Source organism: Homarus americanus, unplaced genomic scaffold, assembly GCF_018991925.1.
Source record: "Homarus americanus isolate GMGI-L3 unplaced genomic scaffold, GMGI_Hamer_2.0 scaffold23743, whole genome shotgun sequence".
Taxonomy (NCBI): domain Eukaryota; kingdom Metazoa; phylum Arthropoda; class Malacostraca; order Decapoda; family Nephropidae; genus Homarus; species Homarus americanus.
Window position 1 is genome coordinate 420,198 of NW_024716296.1, and position 26,717 is coordinate 446,914.

The following is a 26,717-nucleotide window of genomic DNA, read 5'->3' on the forward strand; positions in this document are numbered from 1 at the left end:
ACCATGGTTAGTAGAGACGGCGTACAATATAATAAACCGTGGATGGTAAACCCGCGGTTGGTGAAGGTAGTTCATTTCCTTTCACTGAATAAACTCACATAGTTGTTTAAGCCAATAAAGACCAGTATGAACCAAACACGTATTGCATAAGACAAATTGATCAATAAATCCCAACAAAACGTTGCTCTTATTATGTCTTGGCACAAACTGTTTCACACATCATTAGTGTCTGCCGACAAACATGTTCTCAGTGTCCATAAACACATGTGGTTCTTTACCCCCGGCCCCTCACACCTTCCTCTCCCTCAGGCTCCATACCTCTGTCAAAACTTTACATCAGATAATAACCAAAAATATAAAAAGGATATAAAACACCAGAAAATTATCTGCAAGTTCATGTATTCCAGCCAAGGACTCCAGACACACGTTCTTCCCCAGCACCTTAGGGATACAAGAACTATCATAGAATGCTTACTCTGACCAGACAATACAGTCTGAAAACAAAGGACAAATCTAAAATACGAATTGAGTTTAAGTGATTATATCGAGTCAAAACTCACTGGAACTTTACTTTACATCTAATAGTTGCTGGTGAGGTGAAGGAATACTGTTTGATGATAATAATACAACACAAATAACAGTGACGAGGTTGACACGCCAGGGTGAAGCTCTTGTGACTTTATAACAAAAAGTTTTAAAGGTGAGCATTCACGAGAGAGTTCTCTCTATCTACATATTGGTGCAGGTCAAACTTCCGGAAGTTTCGTTCTTCGTGAAACGTTCAGGATACAGCAACTTGTTCCTCTTTGTTGGCATGTTCTTCCAGAACTCCAGAGCCTTAGGGATATAAAGAACATTTATTGAAAAAGCGGATTTCACTTGAAGATTAATCATCCTAACGCTATCTGGGATTATGTGTTTAATTTTAAGCTGAAATAAGCTGGAGGCTGATTGATGCAGTTCACGGCACCAAGGTGACTAGTACATACAGTAAACAATATGATCCTCATCACAGGTGTCCACTCAATGTACGACACCTGAGCTTCACAACTATCACCTTTGATGCTGTGTTGTTTGTATCAACTACCAGGTAAGGCGTGTGATGCATCATGTAGACCACGTCGTGCATCATGGTAGTGACTCACCTGAACAAAAACCGTCTCTATCATGGTAGTGACTCACCTTATCGGGCAGGTCGTCCCTCATGGTGGGGGAGGTGGTGAGGGCCAAGTACCACTGACGTGACTGGGTCGTCGGCCACCATCTGAAGCCGAGCGAGCCGTCAGGTGTCGGGTTCCTAGAAAGCACAGTACATGAATTATTGCTCATCACTTTCTCTTTCTTAAACTGACACATTATAATTATAACAAGGGTTAGTCATCTGCATCAACTATGGGTCTCGCCTTGATTTACTGCTGTTCATAAGTTAATCATATTTTACGGGGAGAGAAGGTGGTTTGCTTGTATAGTTGTGGATAAAACTAGATATGTAAAGAACAGCGAGAGTTTAACAATGGTTATGATTTCAACAGTAAACTTCTTATACACTGAGTCATACACAAATCATGATTCTAAAATGATATAGTCGTCATATTACCCAGTAGCAGCGAAGTTGGTCCATAGAGTCAGCATTACGTCCCTCAAGAAGAGGTCTGCAGGTCGTCCCAGAGACATGGTTATGTTGTTAATTGTTATATTGAAGATGTAGAGCAGGTCGTCTCCGTGACTCACCCCTGTAACAGTTATGTCTTGAGATAATATATAATGATAGATTAGACTGGTACAAAACAGACTGGAAATTTTAAGAGAATATCAGGCATGGATAAGGTTCCAGGATTCATAAGGAGACATTACTTCACACAGAGGATGGTAGACCAATAGAATAGTCTACCGGCTCAACCTGTAGAAATGAGGAGAGTACTGGGTTTTAAAATAGCCCAAGCCAAGGCTACAAACTACCTAACCTAATCCAACCCTTAATCTGCTGATCTTCCCATTTTGATTGACTTCTGTGGTGTTGTGGTCCTGCAAAAGACAAGACGCGTCAACTTACAGTGTTTTGGAATCGCTGTCGTTGCATTGGCGAGATCAGAAATGCTGTATTGTGCACGGTGTTGCAGCTCATACTTAAACACTGAGTGAGGTTTTGACCAGGTCGTGTGTAGCTGAGCAGATTCCTCTTGGGGAACTCTTACGATTCCGTCAGTTATCATCTACAAGAAAAAATAAATAAACTTGTTTCCCTTTGTTGATGTACGAGTTAGTTATTGCAGCTTAAGTTTATTTTAATCACTTAGGTCATCCTGGTCTTACGTAATGTATATGCCAGTTCAGCGTTGAAGGATGCCTAAACATTATACTAAAGGCACTATCCTAACTTAAGTGTATAGTAATTAGTGTATGACTTTGAAACTAAGTGGATAAAATACTTTCCTTACTTTTAATAAACGTCACTAGGATACCGTAAAGTATACACACCATCATTTATGTATAATTAATGTAGTTTTACTTACTTGATTTATTTCCTCAATTTTTTCCCCTGATAATTTTGTTTCCCCGAGATAATGGTAGTAGGCACGACGAGCCATGTACACTGGAGACTCTTCCCATGCCCCATAATACAACGATGCTGGCCCAGCTGTTGTAAATTCACGTTCCAACTTCTCCGCTTCCTTTTTCAAACCAGTCTTGATAACTATGTAGACGTGATTTCATGTTAATGTTTTGTATATGCCATTATTTTAAAATATTATGTATTTTTTAATTATTGCAGTACATTATTGTATAATAATTATGATTCCCTCAAAGATCTGAACTACAGCAGTGATAACAGCATTGGTCAGTATTATGCAGGACACGTACGGGCAGCAAACATGGCTCCTTCGTGTTGGGTGTGACCGGAGATAAGGTCCACTTTGTTGAATCTTCCAGTCTTTATCAGTGTGGCTGGGTGGTCTGGCAGGTAGTCTCCGTCCACTCTAGGTGTCATTACCAGAGGCTGTACGTACCACACCTGTGAAATATACTATATAATAGGAACCTCGCTAAGTATTTTTGATCTTGCCCGTGAAAGTTACAAGTCGCCGTGATCACAAAACCAAAGTCATGCACTGCCATATATTTTCTCTTCAGTCACTGGCAATCATTCATTATAAATCCATGTGAAAATGCATACAGGTCACGAGTCTGAGATGGCTTTGGGTACTAACGCGAAAGGTGTTAGCCACAGGCACGAGTTTCTCAAAAGGGATTCTCTGGAGGCAGGCGAGAAGCTGGGTGCTGTCCAGGGCGGTGGAGGATGGACTCGAGTCTGAGCAGTTGAAGATGTTACCCACCTTGATGGCCACCTGTCTGTGACCCTCACTCACGGCCCAAGGACTCAAGGCCGAGCCTGACTGTAGGATGGCCCGGTTGAACAACCCTGCAGGTGAAATACAGAGAAACATTGTACAATGCTGTGAGATATACTGATGAAACACTATACAATACGTGTGAGGATATTATTATTATTTCTGTTGTTCAAATACATTTGATCATTCTATGCAGAATGTAATTCACCACATATGACATGGATTGTGTACTGTACTTTACTGTACAAAAACATATGGGTTACCCCTGGCGTATGGTGTGAGCATCTGAAGGTGAGCAGAGCCACCCCCAGAACTCTCCCCGAAGATGGTGACCGTGGTTGGGTCACCGCCAAGGTCCTGGACGTTGTCCTGCACCCAGCGGAGGGCCAGCGTCTGGTCCTTCAGCCCCAAGTTACCCGGCAGTACTAAATCCTCCGTCGAGAGGAAACCTGATGAAGAACAAGACAGTGAAAACTTTCTCACAGTGACTGAGGTGGGTGTGAAATGTGACGTTGGGATTGGAGACCTTGTTCAGACACGGCTGGGTAGTGAGAGCATTGTCGAAGTCTTACATAAAGGTAAATTGAGGTGGTTCGAACACATGGAGATTTTGGAGGAGTCTAGTTGGGTCATAAAATGCATGAGGCCAAGAAGGAGGAGAACTAGCGACAGACCAGTAATGATGTGGGGAAGAAGTTGTAAGAAATGACCTCAGAGATAAAAACATGACAAGAGAGGCTGCAAGATACCGTCCTAATTAGGGAGCTGCCAACAGGTACTCACGACCAACTCACCCAAACATATAACAAATTGATGACGATGACTTACATTAATCCATCCCAAAATTTTTATCCATTTAGACAACACTAACCCAGAGTTCCTAGTCGATACTGAACGATGACGAGGACGATGTCTCTGGTGAGGAGGGGAAAAGGGGTGTACAGCTCCCCAGAGCCTGAGTTGAATCCGCCGCCATGGAACCAAACCATCACAGGCAATCCAGATGCATGAGGCTACAGGTGTGAAAATTAATTGATTATATTTAAACAGTACGTCATTAACGGGTGATGATTGAGATATACCATAATCATACTTTAATGTTAACAAGGATCAACTCACAGTATTCTGTCAAGTGTGGGGTAGGTTATTCTGTCAAGTGTGGAGGTATTCTGTCAAGTGTGGGGTAGGTTATTCTGTCAAGTGTGGAGGTATTCTGTCAAGTGTGGGGTAGGTTATTCTGTCAAGTGTGGAGGTATTCTGTCAAGTGTGGGGTAGGTTATTCTGTCAAGTGTGGGTAGGTATTCTGTCAAGTGTGGGGTAGGTTATTCTGTCAAGTGTGGAGGTATTCTGTCAAGGGGTAGGTTATTCTGTCAAGTGTGGAGGTATTCTGTCAAGTGTGGGGTAGGTTATTCTGTCAAGTGTGGAGGTATTCTGTCAAGTGTGGGGTAGGTTATTCTGTCAAGTGTGGAGGTATTCTGTCAAGTGTGGGGTAGGTTATTCTGTCAAGTGTGGAGGTATTCTGTCAAGTGTGGGGTAGGTTATTCTGTCAAGTGTGGAGGTATTCTGTCAAGTTGTCAAGTGTGAGGGGCGGCGGATTGAATACATTCTAGGGACCTCCCATTACATTTTTATGTTAAACAATAAATATGTGTCAGTCAAGTTGTATTAAACAGCGTAAGGGGAACCGACTCACTGAAGGAGTATAGACAGTGAGGTAGAGACAGTCCTCGCTCCCTGTCACATTTTCCTCGTTTCCCAAGCCTAAGCCAAGGCTCTGGGGGCAGGCAGGAAGGGGTAGGGAGCCATTCCTAGGTTCCGTCCACCCACCTGCAGGAATCGGGTCCTGCAGGATATAATCAGAGTATATCCTACTATTCATATTATGCAGAACATTATTTGACTTTATACAATATATATCATCCTTTATATTTCAGTATCTAAAATACATAATTTCAAATTCAAATGAATATTAATCTCTGCAACTTACCTTAAACCTGAGGTCACCGACGGGAGGCTGGGCATAAGGGATACTCTTAAAGCTGTAGAAATACCTTCCTTCCCCAGCCTCTTCCCTGAACCCTATGATGTTGCCTTGTTTTAGCTGCACCTCTACCGTGGCCTCAGGAGGTTGGGCTGACCCGTAAGCCTTCACCGTCACCAGTAACACTCCTACTATTGCTATTAAGTATTGCGTCATACTGAAAATAGGAAACAATTCTACAGAAAAACTTTTACGAGTTCAGTAGCTGAGGTTTACGTGTATTTTGCCATTGCGGAACGATATACGATATTCCTGCTGTGGTTTGTGTCTACTGCCACACCCGAACTCCTGAACTATCATTACAAATACACAGAGCAGTACCTCTAACCACGTATAGAGGTGCTAAACATTATACGGTACCATTACTGTAAGACATATTGTCGATAATTTTCTTCTTATACGTTATGTTTACAATTATCGTATGGGTCCAGCTGCAGAATATGCCACAGGATGGTAACTGATGAGATGCCTTAATACGTTCTTACTGTATAAATAGTTCATAAATAAGCGCTTTTTTTTATGGGGATTAGCCTGGGGGGCGAAAATGTAATACTACTAATAATAATCCATAATAAATAAAATTTATAATAAAAAAATAAATAAAATAATAATAATTCATAGTAAATAAAATTTATAATACAAAATACAAAATTAAAAATAAAATAATAATAATATAATAATAATAATAATAATAATAATAATAATAATAATAATAATAATAATAATAATAATAATACAGGTAATAGATTACTGCCGTAACAGTGAGGTTATGCAACACTTATATACTGAAAGTTCATGTTTGTCAGCTGCAACATTACGAACCTTGCTTTGAGAATCCCGGTCGTGGAGTGACGGGCGGGCAGTCGTTGTCAGAAACACCAATATACTGTAGGAAGGTAAGGTAAGCATGGCGCAATATCAAGGGTTGTCAGAAGAAACAGACACAATTTAATTTAAAGTATCAACGCCCACATTTGATTGATTAAGTAAAGCCAACGATGAGATGATTTTCTGGACAACGGTAGGAGTTCTTCGCCTTGAGAGCTGTAAAGTGGAGAGCAGGACTGAGTTAAATTCCTCACCGCGCGTTTAGAAAGATCAACTGGCAACTGGCAAAGAACTCTCTGTACCTGCTAACCTTGGTCTTGCCTCTCCGTCATAAACAGGGTATAACCCAACCTTTTTATCAGCTGTGTAATATTAGAAATTCCTGGTCACGTGAAGATTCAACACCCGAGCTTACCTCACCTGACGTAACATACTGTATTCAAACCTAATCCACCCTGCCATAACCTAACCTAACCCCACCTTTAGTATTAGGTGAGTAAAATGGGTGTGTACCGTATGTATGTAAAGCACTTTGCGTTGTAGTGCCTTTACGACAGCCTGGTTCAAGAAACAGACAGCCACGGTACAGGGTGTTTAATGATCAGGTAATAAACAGTGTTCGTAATCCTTTAACTTTTTTATAACCAAACGGTAAACTAATTTAATTTTCAATCCCTTATAATTATTGGTTCAGAGAACTATGGGAAAAAGCTTTCAGTTACAATGCTATCTCGAGAAAAAATCAAAAGACACTTTATTTTAATTAACCTTCCCTCTGACACCGTGGATTCAACTTACCTAATAGGAAGGTCAGTCACACTGCCTGGCCCAGTAAAGTTTTCCTAGTGTGTGTGTGTGTGTGTGGTCTTCTTAGTACTCGAGGTATTGTGTAACTGCACGTGCGCTTTGCGTGTGTTTATGTTAATTAAGTAAAATTAATAGTTCACAATAAAGTGATACAATTTATGGAGTTAAATAGTTGCTACTGACGTTAACTAAGAACATAAGAAAATAAGGAATCTGCAATAGGCCGGTTGGCCTGTGCATGGCAGCTCCTGTCGAGAGTTACTACCACTCTCTATCATCCATGAATCTATCCAGTCTCCTTTTGAAACTTTCCAGCGTTCCAGCACTTACTACAAAGTTGCTAAGCTTATTCCACTCGTCTACCACCCTATTTGTGAGCCAGTTCCTTCCTATCTCCCTCCTAAACTTACAGTAAACTTGTCCAACTTAAATCCGTTACTACGAGTCCTATCCTGCTCGGATATTATAAGAACTATATCTATATCTCCATTATTAATTCATTTCACCCACTTAAATACTTCTATCATATCTCCCCGCAATCTTCGTCTTTCTAGGGAATGCAAGTTTAGTTTTTTTAACCTATCTTGATATGGAAGGCTTCTAAGTCCCGGAATCACTTTCGTCATTCTTCGCCGCACCGACTCCAGTGAATTGATATCCATTCTATAATAAGAGCACCAGAACTGAACCGCATAATCGAGGTGCGGCCTGACTAGTGCAAGATATAGTTGCAATATGCCCTCCGCACTCTTATTACTTACACTTCTAGATATAAAACTCAATACTCTGTTTGCCTTATTTCGAACATTAACGCACTGTTTTATAGGCCGTAGGTCCGGGCTTACAAGTACCCCTAAGTCTCTTTCACAAGTCGACTTCTTTAGGTTGATGTTGTTAAGGCTGTATACATTGACAGTATTTGTTCTTCAAATATTAAGTACGCTGCACTTGCTGGTGTTGAATATAATTTGCCATTTTTCTGACCACCCCTGCAGTTTATTTAAATCCTCCTGTAGTGCATTTGCATCCTGTCCTGAATTAATCTGCCGCCCTATTTTGGTGTCATCCGCAAACTTGCTTATGTCACTACTGATCCCAGTATCTAGATCGTTTATGTAGATTATGAATAAGAGTGGGCCCAGTACTGACCCCTGGGGAACCCCATTGGTTACACGGCCCCACTCAGATTTAAAACCATCTACGCTGACCCTCTGTGTTCTATCGGTGAGCCATGATTTTATCCAATTTAAAACTTTTCCTCGATACCATGAGCCTTAACTTTTCTCAGAAGCCTCTGATGCGGTACTCTGTCAAACGCTTTGCTAAAGTCTAAGCAAAATACGTCGTAATTTTCGTCATTATCTACTTCCTCGAAGACTCCTAAAAAACGTTAGCAGATTTGTTAGACAAGATTTTCCCTTTGTAAATCCACGTTGACAGTCGTAGATTCATTTGTTTTTTTCTAAATGCGATCGAATGCTATTTGCTATAATTGATTCAAAAAATTTCCCCACTACTAACGTCAAACTAATCGGCCGGTAATTTGACGCTGATGCTCTGTCTCCCTTTTTGAATATGGGTACTACATTTACCTGTTTCCACAAGTCTGGCACAACTCCCGTGTCTAATGATTTTGTAAATCAATTTACGAGGGGCCCACTAATCTTTTCCTTACACTCTTTCAAACCTCGAGGGAAGATTTCATCCGGCCCTGGGGATTTCGTCTTTAATTTATTTATCTTCTCAGGAACATCCTCTTTTCTGATAGGGATATCCCTTAGTTTCTCTTCTGGTTTACTGGGCGGTGAAAGCTTCCGGGAATTAATAGACAAACATTACGACTCACGTATACAGTAGGTATGAATCCTTTGTTATATCAAGGCTGTGTCACGTTACCACACACCTACACTAACATGAAGATTTATTTTTTCTTGTAGGTTAGGCTAGGCTAGGCTACTGATTCCATAAACAGATCCAAGGCACTTTTAAACGCTGTGTTTTAAAATCCTGATTTAATTGGCAGTAAGCCGTGTGCAGTAATTAGGTCTTCTATGACTTAACTAATAAAGACAAAACAATTCTTCACTTTTATTCAGTTATAATTTTTTCTCCTTCATGAAGTTATTGCCGGTAAATAAAGAACATCCCGACGCTGTTGTGGGTGGTGCAGCCGCGGGTGGGTGGGGGTACCTTCACCACCCGGGCGATACGAGGCACGTTTGGTTCGTCAGGAAACGTTCAGGATACAGCAGCTTGTTCTTCTTGGTCGGCATGTTGTTCCAGAACTCCAAATCCTAAAACAGTATCAACAGGTGAGGTCACGATACCACTACATATAACATAATAATAATGATACAAACTGTAATATAACACGTGGCAAACTTTCAGAGTTATCGGTCTATGATGGAACAGTTTCTATCCTGTTTAATTCACACAGTTGGTAATAAGTGTTGAAAATTCTGTTAGAAAATAATATTCTTTGCTGTTCATTAACGCTTTATATACAGTAGGAGAATTTCCGGTAAGAATTACTGAATGAACATAAATAAAAAGTACAACTTATAAAGTAAAAAATATAAACAGAATCACTTGTGTTCATTCAAAGTCACGGTGTGTCACCTCGGCTTATTAAACAAACACAATTGTTGAACTTTACGCTGTGTTGGCTGTATCAGATACCAGAGAGAAGACGTGTGAAGCAACATGAAGAGCACACCGTTGTATAGTGACTCACCTTATCGGGCAGGTCGTCCGTCATGGTGGGGGAGGTGGTGAGGGCCAAGTACCACTGACGTGACTGGGTCGTCGGCCACCATCTGAAGCCTAGCGAGCCGTCAGGTGTCGGGTTCCTAGAGGGTGAAGATCATGTTAACTCCAAACAACTCCTGTCCCCAACTCCTCTTACCTCTAACCAACGGAACTTATGATTTTCCGGTCAATTTTACAAAGGATTAAACATGCGTCCATCTGGGCTGGTCTTACCCGGTGGCGGCAAAGTTGGTCCACAGCGTGACCATAATCTCTCTCATGAAGAGGTCTGCCGGACGCTCCAGGGGCGGATGTATGTTGGGCAACACATTGAACAGGTACTGGAGGTCGTCAGCGTGTCCCACCCCTGTAACAAACACGACCATCTCAACACATCATCGCCAAGCTAGTTTAAAAAGTCACTTATTTTGATTACGAAAGATGGAGACCGTGATAGTCTGGTCATCTATATTAATACTTATTTACAACCTGCCTCCAATTTTCCCCCACTGAGTTATGTTTACTTTGTAAAATTACTAAATGGAACATGCTAGTGTCTCCTTCCCATACTTATCTTCATAGTTTGTAATTTTTGTTCAGTGAAACACGGAAGAAAGATCAACTCACAGTTCTCGTGTATAGTTGTGTTCTGATGACGTGTTTCTAAATCCGCGATGCTGTGTTGGCCGCGATGCTGCAGTACATACTTGTATACTGTATGACAGGTAGTCGCCTCCCATGCAGTGTGGAACTGTGCAGTTTCCTCATGAGCCGCTCTAAAGTAGTTGTCACTTAATAACTGAAAGAGTTAAATGGCAAATTAATACCACCTTGTTGATGTTTCTGTTTACTAAACATTTCAGGCTTGTGACACTACCGGCAGACCGTGATGTTTATATTCACTTTTAGCTCAAGGACATTGTACAGCTTAGTGAAGCTAACTGTACTACTACGGGACTAAGGCAAAGACAATAAAATTCGTTTAAAGCTTCATTAATGAAGCAGACATCCTCACCTACGTCTGTGTACTAAGATAAAGCTAGGTAGGCAGGTAGTCTATTTTGTTTACAGACTGTACTATGATAACCAGGATATAGCCATGTAAGAAGATGATCATAACTAGACTGTATAAGATAACTTGGTAGATTCGTCTTTGTGTTGTGTATAATAACTTGGGTATGTAATGACTATGACACACGATTCTTCTTCACTTATTATATTTTGATGCTATGGTCGAGTAAACAATGTATAGCTGAGACAGAACGCCTTACCTCTGTAAATTCTTCAGCCTTTTCCTCAGTGATCTTTTTCTCTCCCAGGTAGTAATAATAAGCGCGACTAGCCATGTACTCTGGGTCGTCCTCCCATTCCCGGAAAAACATGGATACTGGTCCAGCTGTAGTGAAGTTCTGTTCTATCTCGTCGATTTTTTCTTTTTCAAACACTACACCTGTGATGATATAATCGTATTTAAATGTTTCAATTTGACACTTTTCTGCTACACCGATGCATTTTTTTAGTAAAGAGAAAAAATATAGCAGAAAACTTCATAAAAACGTAAATAACAGAAAAATTGAAGAGCAAACGTAACGTACTTGAACTATAGAGTGATCCCTCGTGTTGGGTGATGCCGGAGATAAGATCCACCTTATTGTATCTGCCAGACCTCAGCAGGTTGGCGGGGTGGTCAGGCAGGATGTCACCGTCTACTCGTGGCAAAAACACTGTCAGCCAACCATTCCACCCCTGTGACGTAAGAACCTGTTGTCTTTTATTTCTTTCAAGTTTCACTAATACCTAACCATACTCCTTTACTGTTTTTATTTATTTTCGAATATATTTAAAAAAGCCTCGTGGAGCAGCAGTTTTGTTTTACCTAATTTTATCAATAAGCTTACAGTTATTCCTCTAAGATGTAAATACAGTACTGTGGTCAGCTCACTGCCATGCAATAAACAGAAACACTGGTTTAACCTAACAAGTACAGACTGGGTCATCTATCACCCATACACCTCCACTGTTGGTAAACGACACATAAGGACAAACTCTTCTTGAAACCTACTCTTGATATCTTCAGCTCTTGTCGAATGAAACAAGAGTGATTCAGACATAACAGTGATTAAATGTTTCAGAGCTATACATTTTCCACCATCATTCATACCTACTGTACATCCTGCCTCTTATTCCCTGGGGAAAAATATCAATCATCCAAATCTGTTAGCATGTTAAATTAATAAAGCTTCAGTGCCAAAGGATGAATAAACACTAATAATAATTGTTATATCAGTTATTAGCTTAAGGTTGTGATGGATACTAACAACTGGGTCAGGTATGGGTGGGAAGATTAGTTTGTCGACGGGAAGCTGTTGGAGGCAGGACAGCAGCTGGTAGCTATCGATGGCAGAAGACAGCGAGTCAGCGGCAGAGCAGCCTAACAAGTCACCTAATTTGGAGGCCACTTGTTTATGGTTCTCCATTAAGGCCCAGGGGCTCAAGGACGACCCTGACTGTAGGATGGCTCGGTTGAACAACCCTGATGACAGGGAGAGTGAGGAAGAATGAATTGGGTGGTGGCGTGTACTGCAAGAACTTCACAGTGAGATACAACCATATTTACGGGAATATATACAATAACCACCTCATAGACTTGGTGATGGGTCAATCATTACCTTTAGCCTTTGGAGACAACACATGCATGTGGGCAGAAGCCGCTCCAGCGCTCTCCCCGAATATGGTGACCTTGTTTGAGTCACCTCCGAGTTTACCGATGTTGTCCTGCACCCAGCGGAGGGCCAGCAACTGGTCCTTCAGCCCCAGGTTACCCGGCAGTACCAAATCCTCCGTCGAGAGGAAACCTGATGAGAATAGGACAATGATAACACGCGGCTTTATTTACTGACAAGTATCATATCTAAAATGTCGGGTTCAAATTTTGACAGTGACTTTGATATTTAATCTAACGTGACCTAAGCTTTTAAAGACAATGTAATTAAGATTAGAAAAACGTTATGGTATGTAAAGGTCACCTGTACAGTAACTATCGTCCAGGCCAACGTGGCCATATATGACAGATTCGAGACAGTACTCACCAAGGACTCCTAGACGGTACTGGACGACGACGAGAACAATATCCTTCGTCAGCAGAGGCAGGGATGGGTAATAGCCACTCCCGCCTGATCTGAATTCTCCACCGTGAAACCAAACCATCACAGGGAGGCCAGAGGCACGAGGCTGTAGGCGAGCAACAGTTAAATATATCGATAACTGCCAAGCTAATCTGCCCGACTTCACGTATGACAGTCAGGCAGGCATGTGGCAGGTGTATCTTCCCTATATTGTCTGCATTATATTGAACCATTTTGTGTTTTACAAGTGTGTGGTGATGTGATTGTATCATGTGAGGTGGCAGGAGAGCTGCAGCCACACTCACATTAAGATTCTGTACGTGGTTGCTTGTGTACCGTAACTAGATGGTTTAACATCAGCTGACATGGACTATACTGTATATGTCTCGGCGGCTTGAGCAGCCAACGCTTACTTGACCCATGAATAACGTCACATTAGGCGGCTTTGTAATGATATACTTACCGTGGGTGTATACACGTTGAGGTAGAGGCAGTCCTCACTCCCCAATACCTCCTTCTTGCCCTGCACAGAGGCCGTGAAGGACGCCTGGGGGCAGAAGGGAGGGGAGATGGAGCCGTCCCTGGGCTGCGACCATCCGCCAGCAGCAACCGGGTCCTGGTGTTGGTGGTGTCATGGTTCATTAAATACGTACATAATAATATTGGGGATTATGTAAGAGTACATGAGCGATATTAGTGCAGGTAAAACATGTAGCCATAATTCACCTTGAACCTGAGGCTGCCGACGGGTGGCTGGGCGTATGGGATGCCCTTGAAGTTGTAGAAGTACCTTCCCTCCGTGGCCTCCTCCCTGGACCCAGTGATGACCCCCTGTGTGAGTTGTACCCTCACAGTGGACTCCAGTGGTCTAGTCTTGGTGGCGGCTTTAACCTCCACAGTCACGAGCGCCACCATCACCACCCTCACCACTATCCCTGTCCACATGCTGTAGATGGGGATCATTAGTAGACGTTAGTAAGTCAATAATATAAACACCTGCTATAGTGTTCCTGTAGATACAGTTTATATACCTTAAAGGACCGGCTTCAGAAGTACAGGGTGTTCATAAAAAATCTGAACGATATAATTACTACCAAAGTTATTAATAATTTGTTCGAATGATTACTGACTGACCACCCTGCAACATACACATGCGCTAACCATTCCTTGAAAGCTTTATGTACTGGAACCCGTCCCGAGCCTTACCTTCCTCACTTTACAAGTTCACCTGACTGTCATCATGAGTGGTTGTCGTACTAAGGAGGTCACTACGGGAAGCATAATTAAGAATAGAGGGACAACTTTTTCATTAGTTACTGCAGAGTAAACGTGTATGTGTTATAGTCAGACTTACCTGGTGAGTGTTTGGGTCCGGTCCTAGTGATGGCCTGTGCTCGACTGACATTGATACGAGCTGCCCGTCTTGTTATACGTGACTTCACCCTACCACCACCACCACCACCACCGCCGCCACTACCACTACCACCACTGTCACCCTCACCGCCGCCACTACCACCACCCGGTGTTCCCATGACCACGTAAGGTCCTTCATATCAACACCCGAGGACGAGTTACTACACCACGTGAACATCACACCACCTGATGTCTCCATGACCACGTAAGGTCCTTCATATCAACACCCGAGGACGAGTTACTACACCACGTGAACACCACACCACCTGGTGTCTCAATGATCAGCCCAGGCCCGGGCCATCAACTGTAAACTATAATAATTTGTATGTTCAATTCATGTTCCTTCTTCTTTCAGTAATGAAAGCTTTTGTTAAACGACCCACCCAACCAATGTCTTTGTATGTAATAAGTCATTTTTGTCCAATGTATATTTTCTGCCTTTGGGCTGCTGAACTTTTTCAATAAACCATTAATTATTATTAGTCACCCCCACCACCACCACCACCGTCGCCCCCACTGCCACACGCACACACACACACACACACACACACACACACACACGCACACACACACACACACACTAGGAAAAATTTTCTTTTGACGAGCGACATTCTTACTACAAGTTTAATAATAATAAATAATAATAATTAACGGTTTATTAAGAAAACATGGCAGCCCGAAGGCTGAAAATATACAATGAACGGAGATGACAAGTTTCATATGGTGAACATAAGAACATAAGAAAATAAGGAGTCTGCAATAGGCCGGTTGGCCTGTGCATGGCAGCTCCTGTCGAGAGTTACTACCACTCTCAGGGAGTGGGTCACTAGATTGACAAAAGCTTTCATTACAGAAACATAAGAAACATAGAGTCAACATAAAGATTAACTGTAGATCTGGTACTGTGGGAGCTGGTCTGTAGACATTCTTGTGACCTGATGTTGGCGTCAACAAAGTCCTTCCCACTGTTTTGATGGCCGTTGTTCCTGACTGCTAAGCTGCTACCTCACTACAGCTGCAGATGTACCACGTGGGCCGGGTAGGTCCTCCAGCTGACACAGGGTGTTGGAGATGGTTCTTGTTCCTCGTGTGATTAGTTAGGGATTCATAGTTCCTCACCTGGGTGGAGTAGGGAGTCCTCATTTCTCTCCTGGTGTAGTTTGGAGTGTTTCTTGGCTTCTCATCCAGTATTGGGGGTGGCGAGTGTACCGCGGGCTGGGTGCGTCAGGTCAAGGTCAACATTGGCCGCTAGTACTGATTGTCACTCTGACAGTTGTTTCTTCCTTTCGAGTTGAAATTGCCACTTTTGTATATCAGTTGTGGGTTAATCTTCAATCTTTGCACTGTACTGTTGGTGGGAGGATGTTGATAAATCCAGATGGGAAGGCGGAGATGGGGCAGGGGAGGGCCCGACACCTGAGAAGGTGTGAGATAACATAACAACATAAAAAAAATAAGGAGTCTGCAATAGGCCAGTTGGCCTGTGCATGGCTAGATAGATTCATGGATGATAGAGAGTGGTAGTAACTCTCGACAGGAGCTGCCATGCACAGGCCAACCGGCCTATTGCAAACTCCTTATTTTCTTATGTTCTTATGTTCTTATCCCCTTTATTGATTCCTTTCACCCACTTAAATACTTCTATCATATCTCCCCGCACTCTTCGTCTTTCTAGGGAATGCAAGTTAAGTTTCTTTAACCTATCTTGATATGGAAGGTTTCTAAGTCCCGGAATCATTTTCGTCATTCTTCGCTGCACCGACTCTAGTGAATTGATATTAAGGGAACGTACAGTGCATTTCTGTCAAGGTGTGTGGTACAAATGAGCTGTTATTCGTGTCATCTATTGCAGTTCACTTTTTTTTTAATGCCGATGTCTAGAATATGTTAAGCGTGCTCTATCCTTTTGTTCTTGAGATACTGGAGTGTGAGGTGTTAGATCACGCCGGATGTTGCCCTTCTGCTCAGTGACGTAACCATGACGTTTCACCAATAGCTTTTAAAAACATAAACCTCGTGGTGGACCTAGTGTGGTGTAGGTGTTCGTTCTAGGTATAAACACGGTAGTTACGTTCCCCCCCCCCCCTCTCCTGAGCTTTACTGCCTTCATACACAGTTCCACAGTTCCACACAGTTCCACACATGGTTCCAAAGTTCCACACATGGTTCCACAGTTTCACACACACACACACACACACACACACACACAGTAGTTGGGAGTGAATATTTAAAATGAATATGACATATTGACACGAGTTAAAGTCTGGGTTTACCTGTAAAATAATCTCCCGTTTCCTGTGTCTTTACGTCACAGGAATTTCCCAGTTTCCTTCAATAAAACCCAGTCGTATGTAACCTCTCCACTTAATGTAATCCAACCCAACTTACCTTAGTTAATCTAATTCAGCCTAACTTAACCTCGCTTAAACTAATTCAACCAAACTTGTCCCCACTTAAACTAATCAAACCTGACTTATTCATTAGGGTTCAGTTATGTATATACAATATTTACATAGTAATGTCCTTTAAATGACAAGAATGGATAAGGACCTTCCATAGACGAATCATTAATAACAGATGCATGAACACGGATAGGTCGTTGGCTTCGTTTAGGAAATGATATAAACGTCAACGGGTACTAGAGAGGGTCGGGCTAAGAGGCAGACCGTGTCCTACCTGGCTAAAATTATAAATTATGTATTTACTTGGAACGTAACCTTGGCCATCCTTCTCTCGTTCTGGCTCTGTGGTGCTAGAGAATTGGCATAACTGGCTCCATTGGTAAACTTAAATCTGCTGAAAAACAAAAATCCTAAGGGTAAGATACAGTGGGACGAAAGTCCTCAGATAATATAGCAGATATACTGAACACAGGCGCGGGGCTAGTTTATTGGACGACATGCCAAAGAATTACAGGGTCCAACAAGGAAGTTTTGGTGTTCATGTCTGACATCTTGGACTTAGAAAATAAGAGGGTATGAGTGCCTAAGGGGCCACTGGTTATCTTGGCAGGTTACATATAGTGAAGGAGGAATAAGTGTAAATAGAGAGGATTCCCTGTACAGGTTCGTCAGTTTACAGCAAAGTGTGGTCGGTCCTTAATGTTGTCAAGTGTCATAAACACTGACAACAGTGAGGGACATATCTCTTAGTGTAATTGTCATGCTGTGTGCGTGAGAAAGTGAATTATCAAGGGTGAGGTCCACGGGGAGGAAAGGAAAGTCCCTTTATGACATGGATATGTAAGCCACGTGAACGTCCTTGCTGTAGTCTGTAGTCCTGAGGGAGAGCTCACCATGGTGGGGTGTTTAGCTAGAGTGAGAAGAGTGAAGAGAGCAGGTGTGGGCTGCAGGAGGCGGCATGTTTGAGGTGCACACCTTGAGGAAGTACGCCCTAGGGTCCAGTAGGGGGGGGAGGGGGGGCAGGGACGAGGTAGGAGTCGGTGTGTTTGTCGCAATTAGTGCTGAAGGCACCGAGCAGGCAGGGTCAACCAGGACAGCGAGGGCTGAGGCAGCAGTATTGGACATCAGTGTCCAGGAGGGCCTGGAGGGAGGGGTGTATAGTTCATAGGGCAGTCATCAACTTTAGCTAGTGATGTTTCTGTTACCTACTGCTAGTAGGGACTAGCTGCTAGCTGTTGTTGCTGGGGACTGATGGTGGGGGAGGTTAACTGCTGCTAGCTGGGACTCTGTTAGATGCTGCTAGTGAGGACTTTGTTAACTGCTATAAGTGAGGACTGTGTAGCTACTGCGAGTGGGGATTGTGTTAGCTATTGCTAGTGGGTACTATGTTTGCTATTGATTTGGTAACATTTGCTAGTGGGGACTATGCTAGCTGCTTCTTGTGGGGACTGTGTAATCTGTTGCTAGCAAGGACTGTGTTAGCTGTTGCTGGAAATTAGAACATATCAATACAGATACAAGGATGCGTCCTTTGCGTCCAGGTACTGAGCAGCTTCTCCTCCGTGTGTGGACACTTTGTTTATGGGATCACACCAGAGGTTGGATTTTGTCTTGATGTTGTTTTTGAAAGATGTGTTTATAAATAAGGCTTTTTATCGTGTTTATGTGTCAAAAGATTAGAGTCATGACATCTTTGAAAGACTTATTTTAATATATTATAAATATTATCTTTGTCCACTAACATATAATATTTCCCAAAACAGTATCACGAAAATTTTGAACCCCTGATATACCACAGTAAGAGAGGTGTTGAAGCAGCAGCTCCATTGTGACAAGTGCAAGGCCGTGCGCCTTGCAATATGTATTTTTTTTTTTCCACAAACTTTCCACCTCTAATTTTAGATTTTAGTTTCCTGTTTGGGTACGTTAAGTCTTGACTTGCCTTTCGTTCATGTCATGATTTTTCAAGCTATATATTTACATGAAGAAACATTCCTGTTTTTATAAAGCATAATAGGCACAATAATAGACATGACGTCCACAGTGAGGTTTGTGATATGATGTCTGAACAAACTTTACCTTCAGCTTCCTTCGCAAGTTTCCTTTTCGTATCACATGCTGGTGGGGAAAGTTATGTATATATATACAAGAGAAACCAACAGAGGTCACTTACAATCCCTAGGAGCGCCACAATGGTAAGAACTTGTGGAAAATCCCTAACGCGTGTTGGTGTCTCATAAAGATTTACTTATTACTTTTACGCCTTTGTGTCAGTCAATGTGTGCTTCAGTTTAGGGCAGTTTTGAATCTTGTCAGTCGTCAGGATTTGTGTCTCAACAAGGAGATGACACTACTTACTTCACTCCGGTCTTTACTGAGAGTATGATAAGCGGTGATGCTGGTCGAGGTGTTCTCCAAGACCCACACCACCACAACAACAGCTAACATCATCTTTATCTTAACTTACAGAAAGTTTCGGTGTGTGTCGTCCTCCTCTTGATCCTAAGCTCTATGGCAGAAGGAGTTCAAGAAGAAGGAGGTATTGTGTGTATGGCGCCGTGATTGATTGATTGATTATACAAAACTTGCATTAATAACTTAGTGTAAATTGTCATAATATAACTTACTCTGTTTGATATATGAGGCTGTCAGGGATTTTTAAACCAGATCCTGTCACCAGTCTAACAAATTATGATAATTTCCTTCCAGATGGAAAAGAGGCCAAGTTCTTCATTAAGAGTTATTCAACAACCACCTGGACTTTCTTGTCATCATTCACCTCAACTGTCCCCTACACTTGTTACCTAAGTAAGTTTCCATCACTCAGTTGGATACTAAGATAATTGGGCAGTACTGTACTTTCCATGTACGTTGCGAACTGTAGTGTAATAGTCAGCATTTTTGCCTCGCAAGACAGTGGTCCTGGGTTCGCTCCCCAGACAGGGTGAAACTCTGGGTACATTTCTTTAAGCCATTTTTCTCTTACTAACTCACACTATTTGGTAACTTGGATGTTAACTGATTACAGATCGTGGCGAGCTGTCCTGTCTTGATGGTTTATTCCTTGACATAACTTCATACAGTTCAATAGGTGGTCCTACGCTCGGTCAGCCTCGATCACGAGAGGAGCAACTGTGGGGAATTATTTGTAGAAACTTTTATTATACAATTCATGGTGTAATAAATGTTATTTCCGGGCGCTTGAGTGGTTTATAACGATACATAAATGTTTTATATTTTCCCGAATTCCACAATTTTCTGTGTTAATCCTTGTGGATGTGTGTTGTAGGTGGTGGTGGGCTTGAGGGTGTGATTGGAGCATGCGCAGGCCGTCGACTTCGTCACTCCAAAAAACTTTCCTCAAACCATGAGGCGACCGTCACTGATCTCCTCAGTAGTACTGAAGAAGGAAGTTTAGACGTACTTGACGGATTGTCTAACCAGGAAGAAAATTATTCTTCACACTGTGGAAGACCTCCAGTAGCACCGTCACCGTCACCACCTTCTCCACCGACCACTCCGTCACCATCTCCGCCTCCCTTATGTGTGTTTATCCTGGATTAGTAGTCAATAAGTGCTAACACGGACACTATCGACCACTGTACGATGTTCCTCCTTCCTTAACACTATACTCACTCTGTTGTTCTTGCGCTCACTCTGGACCCATCTTTTGAGAGGTCACATTTTCAATACTTTATTATGGCTGAACGTAAACTAGATTAACTTATATTACTATGTGAATATTGTATATACATAACTGACCCCTAATAAATACATGGACTTGCAGATTATCTTCTGTTGTTTTATATCTTTGTTTATTTTTGGTGATTATTTGATGTAAAGTTTTGACAGAGGTATGGAGCCTGAGGGAGAGGAAGGGGTGAGGGGCCTGGGGTAAAGAACCACATGTGTTTATGGACACTGAGAACATGTTTGTCGGCAGACACTAATGATGTGTGAAACAGTTTGTGCCAAGACATAATAAGAGCAACGTTTTGTTGGGATTTATTGATCAATTTGTCTTATGCAATACGTGATTGGTTCATACTGGTCTTTATTGGCTTAAACAACTATGTGAGTTTATTCAGTGAAAGGAAATGAACTACCTTCACCAACCGCGGGTTTACCATCCACGGTTTATTATATTGTACGCCGTCTCTACCAACCATGGTATCTTATTTCAAGTATCCGCGGGTTTCCTCATCCTGCATAAAATGTTTGGAGATCTTATGACAAATACCCAATGTCGTCATCGTCATCATTGTTAACTTTTCATTAAGTATTATATCCAACTTCAGCTGCAAAAGTATAATTTCAGATTTCTTTGACAGAGCTTGATCATAAACGACACTTTTACGTGCCTGTGTGTTTACATTTGATTCTACTCCTCATTAAATGGTCATTATTATCCGTTGCTTTATATGTTTGGTGTTGTTTGTCTTGATATACATAATAATCAGTTAAAAGAGAAGAAGTAATGTGTTCTCCGAAAGCGTGAATATATTTGTGACTTCGACGGAAAATATTCTTTATTTCATTTTTTTTTCACTTATACCATGGAGGTTAATGTTCTGAATCATTTATATATCAAACAGACGTTAAATTCGCCATTAAAGTGAGCCATATCTAACTGTATATTCATAACATATATATTTATTTATTTACGATACATAAATATTAATCGAACACTCGGGTGAGCCAATGAGCTGCAAAGGGGGCGGGGCTTGTTAGTCTATAACCGCCTGGTAAATAAGAAAACGATTATACTTATCCCTGATTGGCTGAGTGAAATTATGTATTAAAATTACTAAGAGTATTACGGTCCTTGCAATGTGAGGAGGAGGACGGAGTGTCTATTGCTAAGTCTTAAGGAATTACCCAGAAGCCAGCCAGTTCCTGTTGATGGTGCAGCTGTGAACATGACGGGGATGAGTTCTGTCTGTCTGTCTGTCTGTCTGTCTCTGCTTGAAGGCAAATTATGCTTAGTGATCGTAAACTTGTAAGACTGTTTGTAGATTGAGAAAGCTGTGGTGTAGGGTTCGTCGTGTACGTGTGTTTTGCGTGTACATGTGTGAGTGATGTGTACTGCTGCGGTTGAACTGGTTAATGTAATACGATACTATTATTAGATTTAAAATGTATGCATGTATGTATGTATGTATGTATATATGTATGTATGTATGTATGTATGTATGTATGTATGTATGTATGTATGTATGTATGTATGTAAGAGGTGGATGCCAGATTTAGTCCATTGGCTTTCCTAAATATACGAGAAGTTTGTTAATAAGTAAACACATGTTACTACACTCCGTTAACCTAACCTAACCTAACCTAACCTAACCTGTACCTGTAACTGTATTTCTGAATTAACAAAACAAAATAACACGAAGTAAATTATCCAAGGAAATTAATATAAAAAATTCTCGACTATGTGAGTTAGTGAAGAACATAACCAGTTCAGTAATATTAACTTTATTTCGTTATCTTGTTAAGTGTTAAGTGTTAATAGTTATCATTATACTTACAAAAATAGACGGGAGGATACTTCTTGGGCGGGTTTGTTCGCCTGTACGCTCTCTAACCGCATGTTGCAAGTCCGCTCTTAAGAATAGATCATTCCTTGCATCACAGTCCTCCTCTTGGTGGCTAGTAGTGTTGCTCCGGCGCTCTAGTGAGGTAATGAAGAATAAACCTTGGCCAACTTTTACTGCTTCTCTGGATGTCCTATATTTCACTTGATAATTAAACACATGAACGCTAACCTAACCTAATCTAACTTAACCTAATCTAACCTAACCTAACCTAACCTAACCTAAGGACTTATATTCATTCTAGCCTCGTAAATGTATCAACCGACAACAACAATTTTATTTTTGTGAGGAAATATTTTGTCAACGTTTATTCAAAGTTCCTGCTGTTAATCTTGGTACAAAATTTTGAATTAACTTCTATTTTTTTTTGTTAAATGTAGTTAGCTTGTGATAGAAACATCATTTATCATGTTTATACTCCTTGTTTACCTATCTCACACCTGTTGTAGCTCTGAAGTACACCTGGAACTAAGTCAGGTAACACCAGACTGAAGGTACATTTTTTATGATGTTCTAAATATCAAGTAAGATACACACGTTGGATTTTCCTCTCTCCTTCTGTCACTCTTAGACCCATTATGCTTGCAGGAGTAGTAGTGGTAGTGGGGTGAGGTGAGGAAGGGTAGTGGTGGTGGTGGGGTGGGGTGAGGAAGGGTAGTGGTGGTGGTGTGGTGGGGGTACAGCATATGGTGTTGGGTTATTGTGGTTGTTGAGGGTTGAGGTTAAGTAGATCATGGTTGTCGAGGAAGGGGGGGGGGATATCGTCCACCTGACAGCAGTTTGGTAAATGGGTTGACTGGCAACTGCTGTACAAGAGTTATATAAAAGCATCCATAACAAAAACGAAAGACACACACACCTTCACCGTTCTCAGCGACGAGTACTCCAGAGGTTTCCTTAACCTCCATCAGCTCTTCACCGCCTCCCTCAGGTATCAATACAGATTTCCTTTTCTTCAATTAGACAATTTGTTTTCCTCAACTATTATACGGTCACGAAATAGTGTCCGTGTCCACACATTCATCAAGTCTCCCTCACACAACTATAACGTTCATTACCTCCATAAAGACGCTCTTGGTGTTGCAGGATGAAGATGTCCTACGTGATGGTGCCCGTCGCACTGGCCCTCCTGCTGGGTGTGGCCTCCTCTACCCTGGTGATTCCCCTGGCCACCACCGCCGGCACCTCCTTAGCCATCACCGCTGGGACAGGTAGTCTCGCAGGTGTCGCAGCAGCGGCCGCGGGAGTTGCCGGGGTGGGCCTGGTAGCATCTGCTCTCCTTTCGAGGCGAAGAGGTACAGTACACCAGTCTCTGAGAATTCAATACGAGTGAAATTAAAGCAACTTTATGTTGGATATACACTATACATATTTACTCTCCGAAGATGAAGATAATAATAATAATAATAATAATAATAATAATAATAATATTGTTATCATATACAAATGATCGCTATAGTTGTGGTAATACGAATAATGATAATATGTTTAATTGTTACTTAACTTAATCTAACTTAATTTAACCTAACCTAATGTGATTGAACAAACCTTCTATAATGTAAGATAAAACAGTTAACCTAACCAATGGTACTCACCCTCACTCTATGACAGAAGAACCTCGAGGCTACGGAGCTGCACCTGACAGACGCTACAAGAGGGACGTCGATGAAGAGAGGTAAGAACACTCAGTTAACCAAGTCTTTGAGGGCAGACGCGTTACATTATTAGCTAAAACTATAATTAATGTGATTTATAAATAACACTTATAATATTCCTACAGTATTAACACCCAATAACCGTGTATATATAACCCTCGCAGGCTGGAGGAACTCTTCGCTATGGTCGCCAAGATGGACACACATGGGTGCGGGATGCGTCACGTGTGTGAAGTGTATAAGAAGCCAGAACACCAACTGAACCTTCGTGAGCACACTATCAGAGCGCTGCTGGGGTGAGTTCCTCTCTCCTCTTCTTAGCTGTGTTGAGTCAATAGCTTTACTCAGTTCCTCTCTCCTTTTCGTAGCTGTGTTGAGTCAATAGCTTTATTCAGTTCTTCTCTCCTTTTCGTAGCTGTGTTGAGTCAATAGCTTTACTCAGTTCCTCTCTCCTTTTCGTAGCTGTGTTGAGTCAATAGCTTTACTCAGTTCCTCTCTCCTTTTCGTAGCTGTGTTGAGTCAATAGCTTTACTCAGTTCCTCTCTCCTTTTCGTAGCTGTGTTGAGTCAATAGCTTTACTCAGTTCCTCTCTCCTTTTCGTAGCTGTGTTGAGTCAATAGCTTTACTCAGTTCCTCTCTCCTTTTCGTAGCTGTGTTGAGTCAATAGCTTCAATACTCAGTTCCTCTCTCCTTTTCGTAGCTTGATCGTAGCTGTGTTGAGTCAATAGCTTTACTCAGTTTCTCTCCTTTTCGTAGCTGTGTTGAGTCAATAGCTTTACTCAGTTCCTCTCTCCTTTTCGTAGCTGTGTTGAGTCAATAGCTTTACTCAGTTCCTCTCTCCTTTTCGTAGCTGTGTTGAGTCAATAGCTTTACTCAGTTCCTCTCTCCTTTTCGTAGCTGTGTTGAGTCAATAGGTTTACTCAGTTCCTCTCTCCTTTTCGTAGCTGTGTTGAGTCAATAGTCAGCTTCAGTATTTCTCCTGAGTAGGTTTGCAGAAGCTCAGTTCAGTTCTCTCTCCTTTTCGTAGCTGTGTTGAGTCAATAGCTTTACTCAGTTCCTCTCTCCTTTTCGTAGCTGTGTTGAGTCAATAGCTTTACTCAGTTCCTCTCTCCTTTTCGTAGCTGTGTTGAGTCAATAGCTTTACTCAGTTCCTCTCTCCTTTTCGTAGCTGTGTTGAGTCAATAGGTTTACTCAGTTCCTCTCTCCTTTTCGTAGCTGTGTTGAGTCAATAGCTTTACTCAGTTCCTCTCTCCTCTTCTTGGCTGTGCTGAGTCAGTATTTCATCCTGAGATTTCTTGAACAAAAGTCATCAGAGTGAGATAGCCCGGTAACGCTAATCTACAACCTAGTAATATCTGTCTGTGTCTTTATGTACAGGGACAAGCCAGAACCAGTGTCACCCAAGAAGGCGAAGCATCCTCGCTCATTCTACCAGTCAGCAGCTGTGTTGGGCCGGGAAGGTCAGGACTGTTACAACCTCTACACTTCCTGCCCTCTTACCTATGAGGAGGTCAATGAGTACCTCGACAACCTCGACCTTCAGGTTAAGTAGAACCTTGAGGCACTACTAGCAGCAGCAGCAGCAGCAGCAGCAGCAGTAGCAGCAGCAGTAGTGATAGCAGCTCAGCAGTGGTAACAAAGAGAATATCGACAAGAGCTACTATTGGCATCTGAAAATATATCTTTTTGCACGTTTTGTCTTCTTTCTCAAGATGTTGGCTCGATATTGTTTAATTCAGAAAGTATATATAATATTGTTTATAATCTTAGCCACTTATCAGCTTACCAGCCGTTCGGGCGGTTGGTCTATCCAGTGTAAGGAATTCTGGTTCCTTCCATATGTTTTAGTATCATTACATATCTCTAGTTTTGCAATATAAAAGAAAATAAATGTTTTCCTGAAAATTATTGTTTCTTCATCCATTCCTGAGGCAACTTACTCGCTTGTGATGAAAAACGGTGACAAACTATGTACCAAGACTGTTGTTTATTCGGTCTACTGAGATAACAGGTGTTTACTGTACGTCTGCTGGCGACAGTCTGTTGATCCAAACATTGAAGACACTATGGAATATGTTCGTTTCACTGTTACTGGATGCACTTATTGTTTTTTTTAAGTAGAACAATGACTCTGTTGTTCGTGAGTGTGTTCCAGGATATGCAGCGGGCTTAGAGACAAACTGTGCATCACCAAGACCTCCTTCGTCAGTACTTGGGTGACAATGACTGATCTCGTTAGCTTAAAAAAAAAAGATCTTAATGATGGCAGGCGACCTAACCTCACATAACCTAACCTAACCTGGTCTCTTATAAATTAAACAACACATACATACACACATACATACATACATACATACATACATACATACATACACTATTCAGAAATAAGATAGATCGTTTCTTTGACTCTGAGTGAGCTGTTTCCCTGGCTGCTCTGTTGTTATACTAGGTACATGGTCGTATTTTAGTACTATATGTAAATCAGGCGTTGGAAAGTGGAGGGGGAGCATCACAACAGGAGGGGGGCATGGGTGTTCAGGGTTATTTATCTACATCTTGTAATGGACCTCCCACAGTATGCCGCTTCAGTGATAAATGTCCATAAAAACATAAGCACCTCATGGCATTGTTCCGGCATAAGGCGAGAGTTACAGGTACACTCTCAACAGGACTTCACCAACACCTGGACACGATGGATGTGAGAATGAGCAGAATGATTTGAGATTCTTCGTTCATTTTTTAGATTGCATAGTG

At 41.8% G+C, this 26,717-nt stretch overlaps 3 protein-coding genes and 1 long non-coding RNA gene across 4 annotated transcripts; 2 read left to right on the plus strand and 2 right to left on the minus strand.

Annotated features, from left to right (window-relative positions):
- Positions 1-382: 382 nt before the first annotated feature.
- On the minus strand, positions 383-6,480 carry LOC121858090 (venom carboxylesterase-6-like). Its single transcript, XM_042354327.1, has 12 exons — positions 6,214-6,480; positions 5,338-5,548; positions 5,044-5,193; positions 4,222-4,363; positions 3,614-3,799; positions 3,210-3,421; positions 2,863-3,013; positions 2,514-2,695; positions 2,054-2,213; positions 1,598-1,733; positions 1,183-1,297; positions 383-837 (listed from the first exon to the last, which is right to left on the minus strand). The coding sequence occupies exons 2-12, from the start codon at positions 5,545-5,547 to the stop codon at positions 730-732; spliced, it is 1,752 nt and encodes a 583-aa protein (XP_042210261.1). The 5' UTR covers position 5,548; positions 6,214-6,480; the 3' UTR covers positions 383-729.
- Positions 6,481-9,100: 2,620 nt separating this feature from the next.
- LOC121858092 (venom carboxylesterase-6-like) lies at positions 9,101-14,383 on the minus strand. The gene is made up of 12 exons (XM_042354329.1): positions 14,254-14,383; positions 13,626-13,845; positions 13,363-13,515; positions 12,864-13,005; positions 12,444-12,629; positions 12,093-12,307; positions 11,370-11,520; positions 11,046-11,224; positions 10,402-10,573; positions 10,009-10,141; positions 9,761-9,875; positions 9,101-9,320 (listed from the first exon to the last, which is right to left on the minus strand). Exons 2-12 carry the CDS (start codon positions 13,842-13,844, stop codon positions 9,219-9,221), a joined length of 1,767 nt encoding a protein of 588 aa, XP_042210263.1. The 5' UTR covers position 13,845; positions 14,254-14,383; the 3' UTR covers positions 9,101-9,218.
- A 4,495-nt stretch (positions 14,384-18,878) lies between these two features.
- LOC121858101 lies at positions 18,879-19,553 on the plus strand. The gene is made up of 3 exons (XR_006087355.1): positions 18,879-18,909; positions 19,184-19,253; positions 19,424-19,553. It is a non-coding gene; the product is annotated as an uncharacterized LOC121858101 (long non-coding RNA).
- Positions 19,554-23,161: 3,608 nt separating this feature from the next.
- On the plus strand, positions 23,162-25,868 carry LOC121858102. Its single transcript, XM_042354337.1, has 5 exons — positions 23,162-23,239; positions 23,395-23,603; positions 23,920-23,983; positions 24,128-24,259; positions 25,341-25,868. Exons 2-5 carry the CDS (start codon positions 23,396-23,398, stop codon positions 25,513-25,515), a joined length of 579 nt encoding a protein of 192 aa, XP_042210271.1. The 5' UTR covers positions 23,162-23,239; position 23,395; the 3' UTR covers positions 25,516-25,868.
- The last annotated feature ends 849 nt before the right edge of the window (positions 25,869-26,717 follow it).